The sequence below is a fragment of the Stegostoma tigrinum genome, chromosome 4 (genome assembly GCF_030684315.1).
Source record: "Stegostoma tigrinum isolate sSteTig4 chromosome 4, sSteTig4.hap1, whole genome shotgun sequence".
NCBI classification, from domain to species: Eukaryota; Metazoa; Chordata; class Chondrichthyes; order Orectolobiformes; family Stegostomatidae; genus Stegostoma; species Stegostoma tigrinum.
Genome location: NC_081357.1, coordinates 21357869 through 21371413, shown reverse-complemented (window position 1 = coordinate 21371413; position 13545 = coordinate 21357869). Strand labels below are relative to the sequence as shown.

Genomic DNA, 13545 nt, shown 5'->3' with positions numbered 1-13545 from the left:
GCAGTATATTTTTAAGGTGAAAGGAGAAGGCTTTAAAAAGGAGATAAAGGGCAACTTTTTTGTTTACAGAGAGTGCTTAGTGTGTGCAATGAACTGCCAGAGCAAGTGATGCACGCAGGTGCAGTTACAGTGTTTAAAAGACATTTGTATAAGTTCATGAACAGGAAAGATTTGGAGGGATATGAGTCAAGCACAGGCAGTTAGAACTAGTTTAGTCTGGGAACCTGGTCAGTGTGGACAAATTGGATCAAAGGGCCTGTTTCCATTCTATATGACTCTATGAATCTATAGCTGTAATACATTTTTGAAATATGATTTTGCTTTCATGAAGCCGTGCTGATCACCTTGATTGTGTTACGGATTCTAAATGCTCTGCTATTACATCCATTATATTGACTCTGACATCTTTCCGATGACAGATGTTAACCGAATTGGCCTCAAGTTACCTTTTTTTTTGTCATCCTCCCTTTTTGAATAAGGGAGTTTTCCAATCCTCTGGGACTGTAAGGATTCTGGGAAGATTACTACCAGTGCATCCACTATCTCAGTAAGCAATCTTCGTCCTAGGATGCATCCCGTCAGGTCCAGGACGGGCCTTTTTAAAGAGGCTCTTACAATTTTTTTTAATTACTGGCTAGTTCACTTGGTATTTTATTTTCTTTGTTTTTCTTACACAGAAACATGGGAGCAGGAGGCGGCCATTCAGCCCTTCCAACCTGCTCTGCTATTCATCACAATCACCGCTGATCATCCAACTCAATAGCCTAATCCTGCTTTCTCCCCATAACCTTTGATCCCATTCGCCCCCAAGTGCTATATCTAGCTGCCTCTTGAATACATTCAATGCTTTGCCATCAACCACTTCCTGTAGTAATGAACTTCACAGGCTCACTACTTTTTGGAATGAAGAAATACATCCTTATCTCCATCCTAAATCATCTACCCCAAATCCTCATACTGTGACCACTGGTTCTGGACACACCCACCATCGGGAATGTCCTGCCTGCATCTACCCTGTCTAGTCCAGTTAGAATTTCATAAGTCTCTATTCATTCATCTGAACTCCATCAAAAACTATCGTAACCTAGTCAATTTCTTCTCATTTGTTAATCCCGCCATCTCCAGAATCAGAGATAATGGGAACTGCAGATGCTGGAGAATCCGAGATAATAAGACGTAGAGCTGGATGAACACAGACCGAGCAGGAAGGCTGACGTTTCGGGCCTAGACCCTTCAGAAATGGGGGAGGAGAAGGGGATTCTGAAATTAATAGGGAGAGAGGGGGAGGCGGATCGAAGAAGGATAGAGGAGAAGATAGGTGGAGAGGAGACAGACAAGTCAAAGAGGCAGGGATGGAGCAAGTAGAAGACTTTCCACATCAAGCAGATGTTCACCTGCACACCTGCTAATGTGGTATACTGCATCCGTGATACCCATTATGGCCTCCTCTACATTGGGGAAATCAAGCAGAGGCTTGGGGACCACTTTGCAGAACACCTACGCTCGGTTCGCAATAAACAACTGCACCTCCCAGTCGCAAACCATTTCAACTACCCCCCCCCACCATTCCTCAGACGAAATGTCTATCCTGGGCCTCCTGCAGTGCCACAACGATGCCACCCGAAGGTTGCAGGAACAGCATCTCATATTCCGCTTGGGAACCCAGCAGCCCAATGGTATCAATGTGAATTTCACAAGCTTCAAAATCTCTCCTCCTCCTACCACATCCCAAAACCAGCCTAGCTCATCCCCGCCTCCCTAACCTGTTCTTCCTCTCACTTATCCCCTCCTCCCACCTCAAGTCACACCCCCATTTCCTACCTACTAACCTCATCCCACCCCTTTGACCTGTCTGTCTTCCCTGGACTGACCTATCCTCTCACTACCTCCCCACCTATACGCACTTTTACTGGCTCCATCCCCGCCTCTTTGACTTGTCTGTCTCCTCTCCACCTATCTTCTCCTCTATCCATCTTCTTTCCACCTCCCCCTCTCTCTCTATTTATTTCAGAACCCCCTTCCCCTCCCCCATTTCGGAAGAAGGGTCTAGGCCTGAAACGTCAGCCTTCCTTCTCCTATGATGTTGCTTGGTCTGCTGTGTTCATCCAGCTCTGCACCTTGTCATCTCCAGAATCAGAGTGGTAAGCATTCACAAACAAAAACAGAGTTGCTGGAAAACTCAGCAGGTCTGGCAGCATCTGTGAAGGAAAAAGCAGAGTTAATGTTTCAGGTCTAGTGGCTCTTCCTCAGAACATGCAAAACATTTGTTGCACTCCCTTGAGAACAAGAGCATCCTTCCTCAGAAAAAGAGACCAAAACTGTACATGATATTCTAGGTAATTTGCCTTCTTGTTTTTGCTTCCAAAGTGAATAACCTCACATTTATCCAAATTATACTGCATCTGCCATTGATTTGCTCACTCGCCCAATCTGTCAAGATCATGCTGAAGGATCTCTGCATCCTCAACACAGTTCGCCCTCCAACACAACTTGTTATCATCTGCAAACTTTGAGATGTTACATTTTGTTCCCTCATCCAAATCATTGATATATATTGTGAATAGCTGGGGTCCCATTGTGGATCCCTGTGGCACCCCACTCGTTACTGCCTGCCAATTTGAAAAGGAACCAATAATTCCTATTCTTTGTTTCCTCTCTGCCAACCAGTCTTCTATACATCTCAATACACTTGCCCAATCCCATGTGCTTTAAACTTGCACATTAATCTCTTATGTGGGACATTGTCAAACACTTTCTGAAAGTCCAAATATACCACATCGACTGACTCTGCCTTGTCAACTCTACTAGTTACATCTTCATAGAATTCCAACAGGTTTGTCAAGCATGATTTCCCCTTCATAAATCCATGCTGACTCTGATCTTGCCACTGATTTGTAAATGCTCTGCTATAAAGTCCTTGATAATGGATTTGAGAATTCTTCCCACTGCTGATGCTAGGCTTTCTGGTCTGTAATTCCCTGTTTTCTCTGGAAACTCTCTTTTTTGAATGTTAGAGTTCATGCTGCAACTGTATAAAATGCTAGTGCGGCCTCATTTGGAATATTGCGTCCAGTTCTGGTCGCCCCATTACAGGAAGGATGTGGAAGCATTGGAAAAGGTGCAGAGGAGATTTACCAGGATGTTGCCTGGTCTGGAGCGCAGGCCCTATGAAGAAAGGCTGAGGGACTTGGAGAGAAGGAGGCTTAGAGTGGATTTAATAGAGACATACAAGATGATTAGAGGATTAGATTGGGTGGACAGTGAGCGTCTTCTTCGAGGATGATGACTTCAGCTTGTACAAGGGGCGTAGCTACAAATTGAGGGGTGATAGGTTTAAGACGAATGTCAGAGGCAGGTTCTTTACTCAGAGAGTGGTAAGGGTGTGGAACACCCTGCCTGCCAATGTAGTCAACTCAGCCACATTAGGGGCATTTAAACAGTCCTTGGATAAGCATATGGATAATGATGGGATAGTGTAGCGGGGAGGGGCTTAGATTAGTTCACAGGTCAGCGCAACATCGAGATCTGAAGGGCCTGTCTGTGCTGTATTGTTCTATGCTCTATGTAATATGTTCTATAGCTGCTCTCCAATCTGCAGGGACTGTTCCAGAGACTCTCGAATCTTTTGTTGTCTATTAAAATTACTTATGCAGTCCAAAGTCATTGAGTATGTCTCCACAAAACTAGCTGCACATTCCACCCGATTTAGGGCTGACAGTTGTGTGCTTTTGCAAATTGTGCTGGATTTTATTAATGGCAGTAGGCACCTGCTGTCATATTCTTTTATTGCAGTGTGGGAGTCACTGGCAATGTTCCTCATCTCTAATTGTTTTGAACTTTCTGGACCATTTCAAACAGCAATTAAGAATTAACTCATGTTGGTCTGGATTGCATGTAGACCAGCAGCCTCCTTCCTGAAAGGATTTAGGCAAACCAGATGAGTGTTAGGACAATTGATCATAGTTTCATTGTCACCATGACTGGAGCTAGTTTCAATTTCAGATTTATACACTGAATTAAACTTCACAACTTCTGTGCTGGAATTTGGACCCATCCTCAGAGCCTCTGGATTACCAGTCCAGTTACATTGCCACCACATCCCTGCCTGTCCCTTGCTTGATTTGCAGACTTCTTGCAATGGCTGGTAATCATTTCTAACAATCTACAGGCTTTCAGCAGACATTTCATTAGAAAGCAGACAAATTAACTCCTCATATTCTCACTGTACAACAGAAGAGAGCAACAAAGATAGTTACCTGCTTTTTGTGCTGGTATAAATTAAGTTTCAGCCATAGAATGTAATTACATTGCTATAATTTGGGTCTGTATTTTTATTGGATAATACTGCTGTTCCCATCATGGTCCAGCAATCCAGCGGGAAGTTATCGTTTGCGTACTTGATAGAATGCAGTGAATTAGCTGTTTTGGAATGACCGTCCATTAATAATTGGCTTTGGTAGCAGACGTACCCAACAACCATACTCCAGCAAGAAATTCATGACACTGCAAAAAGGTAAGAAATTTTGTGGTATATTAAAATTAAATCTCTTGCACTTTGTAGGAATTTATCATTCACACACCATGTGAAGATGCAGAGAAAATGTATATTGGAAATGCAATGAAAGGAAACTACGCTGCTGTATTTGCTCAACTAATTGTCAGTGGACAATTGCTAGGTTTGTACATTTTAACTTTTTTTTCATTAACCACTTTGATTTTGCTCTGTCAGATGTGCTATGTATTGGGGTGTTCCACTTTGTGCGATAAATCTAATATCAAACTTTTTTTATTTTCAACAAATGGTTTCCTTATCTTGGTACTGGTTTTGTTTGATTAACATATATGCAAGGTAAGTTTTAATTTCTCCGAAGAAAGTAATTGTGATGATTTGAGCGTAGTGTTTTAGCCAAGTGTGCAACACACAAAAACAGAAATTGTTGAAGAAACTCAGCAGCTCTGGTAGCGTCTGTGTAGAGAAAACTGAATTAGCTTAGTTAGCTGGGCAGGCTCATTTGCAAAGCACAGTGACGTCAACAGTGTGAGTGGAGGTTACTATGAAGTCCAGCCTCCACAACCGACCTTCAGATTAAACTCACCACCTTTCTCTTATGGTCCTCTGGGGCTAGATTGACTTCAATTAAAGATAATGTGCACAAATTTATCACATTTGGCAGAAAAATATTTGTTTTCCACACGTTCACATTAATTCTGCAAAAAAAAGTGTTAAGGAAGCCAGTGGAGTTAGATGGTCAGTCTGGTCCTTTCCTCTACTTTTAGTAGCCCACAGTTGAAAGGTTTGAGAATGATTAGATTAGATTCCCTACAGTGTGGAAACAGATCCTTTGTCCCAACAAGTCCACACCATCTCTTGAAGCATCCCACCCAGACTCATCCCCCTATAACCCACACACCAACACTACGGGCAATTTAACATGGCCAATCCACCTAGCCTGCACATCTTTGGACTGTGGGAGGAAACCGGAGCACCCGGAGGAAACCCACGCAGACACCGGGAGAATGTGCAACCTCCACACACACAGTCGCCCGAGGCAGGAATCGAACCTAGGTCACTGGTGCTGTGAGGCTGCAGTGCTAAGCACTGAGCCACCGTGCCAGTTGATTGATTGTTTTACACAGCAGCCTGTTGGCCTATCAAAAGATTTGCCACAAGGAGTGATTGTTGCAAAGGCCATTACGTCATTTTATTCAATTCCTGTTGAATCAGGAGATGATCTAAAGTTGTACTGAAATTAGGAAGAAGCATAATTTAGTTTCCAACAACAATATTGAGTGAAATGTCTTCTTCCTGTGCTGGAACCCTCTGTGGTGAAATGGGGAAAATGTGTGACTGAATTTATTGGAAGGAAAGGGGTTGGCCCTGGCTATATTTAGGAGAGGAAGAAGGTTAGCATGTGACTGCATTGTTAAAAATAATGCTTCTGGTGTGTCACCTTCACTAATGAAGGCCTAGTCATGTTACTTAAGGCAGGACTAGTAATACTGAAATGCTCAATAATTCATGTTTCGAAAAAAGTATATCTTAGTGAGCAACAAAAAGGCATTTTAAATTTTGATCTTGTAAGAAATAATTTTACGTGACTTCTTAAATTACATTTTAGTAGCTGAGCTTGTTTCACTCGGTTACAGTAAATTTGGAGCCTTGGTTAAGGTAAAACATTTTGTTAGTTTAATGGGCAAACAAAAAAGCCAAATCAGCTTGGTACAAATGATGCCTAACACGACAGTCAAGCTTCAGGTTCTGCCTTAGAATTGCACTTTGCTGGCTTTTGTCCAGAAAAAGCCTCCAGTTTGCCTCCAAAGGTATGGAACATATAACATTCAACCTGAGCCTTTAGCGTGGGCTCTTTTTCAGTTCTCATTTCTTATTACTTATTGAATTTGACCACTCAAACAGTGACACAGACAGAAGAATGTCATTCCGTCCATAGTGCCTGCACTTAACTGTTTAAAATCATAATAGCAGAAAAATAGATTACTCAATGGATGTGGGCATTGCTGGTTAGGCCAAGATTAATTGCCCATCCCTAATTGCCTTTGGGAATGTGGTGGTGAGCCTCCTCCTGGAACATCTGTACACCACCTTGTGTGGATTCACATAGCTCTGTACTGAAGGGAGTTCCAGTCCTAGTAAAGGATATTTTCCAAGTCAGTATGGTGACTGGCTTGGAGGGGAACTTGCAGGTGGCGGTGTCCCCTTATACCTGCTGCTCTTGACCTTCTAAATGGTCGAGGCTGTGGGTTTGGAAGGTACAGAAAATTACTGCAAAGAAAACATTTTCACAAATTTTAACGCACGAGCATTTGTCTAACTATTTATTCTTTCTTGGGACATGGGTGTGATCGGCTAGTCCCAGCATTTATTGCTGATTCCTAATTGCCAAGAGGGTAGTTAAGAGTCAACCATGTTGCTGTTGTTCTAGAGTCCCATTTAGGCAAGACCAGGTAAAGATGGCAGGCTTCCTTACCTAAGGGGCATTAGTTAATCATGTAAGTTTTTACAGCAATTGACAGTGTGGTTTGCCATTAGTTTAGCTTTTACTTATTCCAAATTTTTATTCAATTCAAATTTCACCTTTTGTCCCGTAGGAGTTGAGCCCATGTCCCCAGATATTAGCCTGAGACTCTGGATTACAGTATTATTGCCTTCCCCCATTCCTCATTGTGTACATGTATTCTTGGTGGATGAAGCTTGTTTGTGAGCCTTACCAATGGCCTTGCTTGCAGCACCCTCTGGTGGTCAATGGTTGTATTTACTAATGTGGTTGAAATTGTTGAGCTAAGAACATAAAACAAGAGGAAGAACATTCAGTCCCTCAAACCTCCTCCACTGTTCAGTAAAAGGTCATGGCTGGGCAGTGTGGTCTAAATGCTACTGCTGTACCTGCCTCCCCTAACCCTTGACTACCTTGTGTAGCAAGGTGTACTCTACACTCATCTGAGCAAACGTGAAATTTTTTTTTAACATAAAAGACCTGGTAGGAGATGCCAAGCTTCTGCAGTCCTACAGACACCAGCTCAAGTTTCATGTCATCTGACGTCACTCAATGATTGTAACTATATTATTAGTCCTTTTACATAAAAAGAAAAGGAAATGCGCAAACCTACAAAGTAATCATGAAATTGCTCAGTAACAAGAGTGAACAAGCTAGGACTCTTTTCCCTGAAAAAAAACAAGAGCTCACTGATAGAGGCAGTGATAGCCTGTTTGACCACTACATTTAATAGTTATATTCCCATTTTGTCCTGGGAGAGATACTAGAAAGCATGGACTGTTTTGGTACTCTCTTGGACAGTGAACACATTCGTACATTGGGGTGGCTGTTTCGTAGTAGACAAGGACTTTTCTGAGATTCCCTCGGAAAATAGAAGTGGAGAGTTACATTCTGGTTCAGAATGTACAACAAGATCCTGCATGGTCTGCAAACTCTGTAGCTGGCTGGGGATATCCTCATGTATTTTTAATCCTTTTCTCCAAAGATCGTCATTCTCCTATTCCCTGGAACTGCATCATATTTGAACAGCTGTTCTGAGAAAACATGTCTGAAGACTTTTGTTTGCAAAGCTACTTGATTATGTCAACATAGTTTGGAGCCCTTACAGGTACCATATAGAAGTATAAGTAGTAGGAAAGTGAGGATTATGGTATCCTACTCTGACTATCCAGTTATCTTTGCTTTCTGTTGCCTCAGCCGCATGACAAAGTGAAAATATTCTATTGTGAGGTGCCTGTATGTTTTCAACAGTGTCACAATCACTCGAACAGTATTCCATTGTAGATGTTACAGAACAAAATTCCTTTTTCAGACACTATAGCCTTACTTTTTTCAAGAAGAACTACTTGTTACAATCATAAAAATAATATACTATCTGAAAATGTACAATTCATTGGAAAATTAGTTCCAGAGTTGACTTTCTCTGATCAAAATGGGACCTGACGCTAAAGCCGAGCGGATTTGGGGACCACAGCACCTTTTCTTCCTTCAAAATCCTTGCCTTTCAAGTGTGTTTCCAGAACAAAAACAAGACTTCTTATTATCCAAGACTTCTTTTCTTTCAATTTTTCAAATACTGATGAATTTGCTGTGTATTTATAGCATTGTTTAAATAAGAATAATTGACATCTGTGGAAATGTGAGTAGAAGATTAGGCTGTAAGTCAGTAATTGACTATGGTTGTTCCATTGTTTGGGCATTGAAAGTGCATCAACAAAATGTGACTGGTTAGGGTTGAGATGCGTATATTGTCTTGCCACAAGGATGCCCTTTTGCTTGATTATGTTGGATAGTCAACATTTTCTTGCTGGATGCTTTCCTTTAATTTTATTTCATTTACTGTGAAGAATGAAGAATTTGGTAAGTTAAAGAGAGTCTTGAGATGGTGCAAGTTTTACCTCTGCTTATTGGAAGGGTTTGATGGACTGAAATACCTTTCCTCATTCCATGTGTTTTCTTTGGAAACAAAAGCAAACTGGGTTGATGGCTCCTAGAATGTGGAGAAGTCGTTGAAGCATTTTAGTGGGATGAATGTCAATAGGGTGGTTTGCCTTCTCTTAGCCACAACTGTTGTCATTGCTTAAAGGAAAATATTTTATATTTTTAAACAAGAACCTCAACATGTTGCTCATGTATGGGCTGTGTCTTCTATCCTGCAGTCTTGAAAGGGCTACATGAACTGGAGAAATGAGATGGCTGAGTTGCAAACTTGTCTTCGGCTTGTGGTGTTTGCCAGCATGGTTCCCTGCTAGACCAATGGGACCTTGATTTGCTGTTCTATTCTATTTTGTTCTCTCCACCCGCTACTGCACTGTTACACATCACTGGGGTAACACAATGGAAGTCAAGCTCCAGTATTCCTGGATGTATCACAAAAGTTAAAGATTTTGTAAAGTACACAAAATTCATTGATCTACCTGTCTTCAGATCTGGACTGACAGAAAGCATAGAATAAGGTTTCTTTACAAGGGCTGCTCTATATTACCAACAAGTAGATTCTGTCTATGGGTAACCTTAGAACGTAGAACAATACAGCATAGGAATGGGCCCTTTGACCCATGATGTTGTGCCAAACACGACACCAAATGAAGCTAATCCCTCTGTCTGCCGTTGGTCCGTATCTCTCCATTTTTTGCATTTTCAATGCTGATCTAAAAGTCTTTTAAATGCCCCTATTGTATCTGCCTCCACCACCATCCCTGGCAGCGTGTACCAGACTCCTATTACTCTGTCTGTGAAAAATCTTGCCCCTCACATCGCCTTTAAACGTAACCCCTCTGACCTTAAATGCATGCCCCCTAGTTTTAGACATTTCAACTCTGGGGAAAAGATTCTGGCCGTCAACCCTATCTATGCATTTCATAATTTTAGGGATATCTATCAAGTCTCACCTCAGGCTCTGCTGCTCCTGAAGAAACAGCCCGAGTTTTTTTCTAGTCTCTCCTTATAGCTTATACCCTCTAAGGCAGGCAGCATCCTGGTAAACCTGCACAGCACCCTATCCAAAGCCTCCACATCCTTCCTGTAATGTGGTGACCAGAATTGAATGCAATTATGAATTGTTGTCACATAACTGTACCGGTTAAAATTTTTAACGCCCTGTACACATAGGCAGACAGACACAAACACTGAAAAAATCATTGGTGTTATAGATGGAGTGCAAAGCTGGAAAGGCAGTTCAATCCTGTCCACAAATTTTGCTGAGATGATCCTCTTGGCCACGGAGGACTTGCTGTTTATTGATCTCTATCATTTCCAGGTATTTTCACTTGCCTGCAGGAGGCATAGAGCAACTGGTTCACAACTTAAAGACTCTGAGTTTGGGGTTTAAAGCAACAGCTTGCAGCAACTGGTTAGGGAACATAAATTTGCTTTCTTTGGGCTTTACTACCATATTTACTGGAAAGAAAAGGATAGCACCTTCCCTTTCTAGAGTTCCAATGGCTTCTCCATCTTGTTCACACCCATAAGCTGTTCAGGTATCTGGCAGCCAATCATGTAGTTGCTGGCAGGTACAACTCATTTATTATCGTAACTAACTGTCTGTGGAATGATGACTAATCAGCTGCAGGTGGATGGTATGTGTACTTACAATATTTATGATAAATTGGTGGTGTAAGGTACATTCCTGAAGTAGAAACGATGTTATAGCCAGAGAAGAGGTAATCTGTTATAATTTTGCTTATTTCTTTCCTCTTTCCCGCATGAACACATTTTACAAAATATTAAGGTGGACCTCTGCTTTTAAGATACCTCATTTTTATATTTGTTTTATTTTGTTCCCAGGGCCTCACTGTTTTATTGTGCCTATTCGAGATGATGCAGGCAACATGTACCCAGGAGTCACAGTAATTGACATGATGCACAAAGAGGGTGAGTTGGCGAATGTCTTGATGCAGAATCAGGACACAAATTAACAGCCCACAATTTGCTGTCCAAAACACTTGTTAATATCTTACACAGTCTTGACAATAACATCACACAAGGGGTAGATGTGCTGTTAAATGCTGGAATCCAAATGTTACTGTGAGGTGTACTGCTTTGCTGTAGGCTTTTTGTAAAAATGACCTCTTGCTGACAGCATTGCACTTAATTGTGTGAAATTGCTGTACTGGCATAGATGATAAGAACAAGCTAACAACAGAAAAAGTGACACAAAGAAAAGAGTTTTGGAGCCATACAAGGACCAGTTAAATTTATCTATGACTGGACTAGACGTTGAAAATTCATTTGTTGATGTGTTCAGTGATAATTACTGTCCATTAATCTCTCCAACACTGAAAATGAACTGTGACTGGTGTGGAATCTCATTCTTTTATGTTTTAATTGTTGGAAATGTTAAAATATATTTGAACTTCGTGGCATGCGTTGTATTCTTGAATTTCACATAGAGAACCCCTTGCAAGATAACTGTATACACTTTTACCCGATGAGGGTTGGAAACAGTTTCATTTTATGGTTGCATGTAAGGTAGCCAAGAAGTTGAATGACGTTGCATTCCTTTGCCATTTTGTTTTTCAAAAGGCCTGCAGTTTGAATTCATTTGAGAAAGGCATAAACTATTTTACACCAGAGTGACTGCGAGAACTTCCAAGGTATGGTACAATGCTAACTTTTTTTCTTCTTTTTATTTCCTCCCACCACCCTTTTCCTGTTCCTCAGGTCTAAATGGCGTTGATAATGGGATTCTAGTATTTGACAACGTTCGAATTCCAAAAGAAAATCTTCTTGACAAGTTTGTGTTTCTTCATTCCTCTTCTCTATAAATGTATATCATATGGCAAGAATTTTTACTGTGGCGAAAATTGACATCTTAACATCAGATTGTGCCAAAAAAAATTAAATCAGATAATTGAAGTTGAAGGAAGGTTGGGATAAAAATTACTTTCTGTGCAAGTAAACAAATCTCCTTTGGCCTTTAGAGGCGTTGAGTTCTTCAGCACAGAATAAGGCCCTTTTAGCCCGTTGAGTCTGTGCCAATCAAAATCAGGCACGAGGCTATAAGCCATTTCGCCAATGGTTTGATTCCACCCTCAGGCAACTGTCTGTGTGGAGTTTGCACATTCTCCCTGTGTCTGCGTCTGTTTCCTCTGGGCGCTCTGCTTTCCTCCCAAACGTGTGTGGTCTATGTGGATTGGCCATGCTAAATTGCCGTTAGTGTTCAGGGTGTATAGCTTAGATGGGTTATAAGGGGATGGGTCTGGGTGGGATGCTCTGAGGATCTGTGTGGACCTGCTGGGCAGAAGGGTCTGTTTCCACACTGTAGGGATTCTATGATTTCTATTCTAACCCTGTTCTTCAGCACTTGACCCATTGTCTTGTGTGCCTTGGCATCACAAGTGTATGTCTACATATTTCTTAAGTGTTATGAGGGTTTCTGTCTCTACCATCCATACAGGCAGCAAGCTCCTGATTCCCATCACCCTCTTGATGAAACAACTTTACTTCACATGCTGTCTAAATGTGCTGTCTCTTACCTTAGATCTGTGCTCCATGGTCATTGATCCCTCTGCTGAGGGGAATAGTTTCTTCCTCTCTATCCTATCTATGCACCTTATAATCGTATACATCTCAATCATGTCCCCACACAGCTTCCTCTGCTGTAAGGAAGACAGCTGCACTCTTTCCAATCTCTCACCAGACCAGGCAATATCCTGTTAAATCTCCTTTGCACCCTCTCCAGTGCAGTCATATTCCTCCTACAGTGTGATGTCCAGAACTGTACCCAATACTCTACCTTTGGCCTAAATAGCGTTTTATGCAGTTCTGGCATAACTTCTCAGTTCTTAACGCTTTGGCTAATTGAAGGAATCATTTTTGTGCTGTACTTTCAAACTTGTGATAACCCATTATTTTGGGTCCCTACTTCCCTTTCAAGTAGCATATAAACTATATGGATTGAGGTTGATATATGTAAAGAGAGAAAGACATTATTATGTGGAATGAACTGCCAGAGGAAGTGGTAGATACAAGCACAGTTACATTTAAAAGGCATCTGGACAGGTACATGAATAGGGAAGATTTAGAGGGATATGGACAAAACACAGTCAAGTGGGATCAATGATAATGGGAACTGCAGATGCTGGAGAATCCAAGATAATAAAATGTGAGGCTGGATGAACACAGCAGGCCCAGCAGCATCTCAGGAGAGATGCTGCTGGGCCTGCTGTGTTCATCCAGCCTCACATTTTAGTATCAAGTGGGATCAGTTTAGTTTGGATAAGATACGTGAGAAAACTGCTGAGTAGATGAAGGGAGGTATTTCTTTCATCAGAGACTTGTCTTTGAATTGTTAACTGGTGCAAGTATCAGAATGCACAAATCAGCTAGGAAGCCACTGGTTTTGGAAGGCAATGCATATTTGAGTGAGTTGAGATGAAATAGTTTTGTGCATTAGTTCTGACAACCTGTTTCCTCAGATGTTCTTGATATATCATGTCATTTTGAAGGAATCTTTTGAGATTTTTCTTGTATTCACAGCAAGTATTTTTCTTGTGTTGGTCATCCCCAAGATTTGATTGGTAAAATGGGA

The 13545-nt window shown here is 41.4% G+C and overlaps 1 protein-coding gene across 5 annotated transcripts in view; it reads left to right on the top strand.

The window, feature by feature from the left end:
• acoxl (acyl-CoA oxidase-like) overlaps positions 1–13545 on the top strand; it is a 322997-nt gene that overhangs the window by 18456 nt on the left and 290996 nt on the right. For all 5 annotated transcript variants that reach the window (XR_007247594.1, XM_048531552.1, XM_059645207.1 and 2 more), the window contains exons 6-8: positions 4562–4676; positions 10800–10886; positions 11676–11748. Coding sequence is in view for 4 of the 5 variants with exons in the window: in XM_048531552.1 (XP_048387509.1) it covers positions 4562–4676; positions 10800–10886; positions 11676–11748 (275 nt within the window). In the remaining variant the exon portion in view is untranslated. The remainder of the gene's footprint in view (positions 1–4561; positions 4677–10799; positions 10887–11675; positions 11749–13545) is intronic.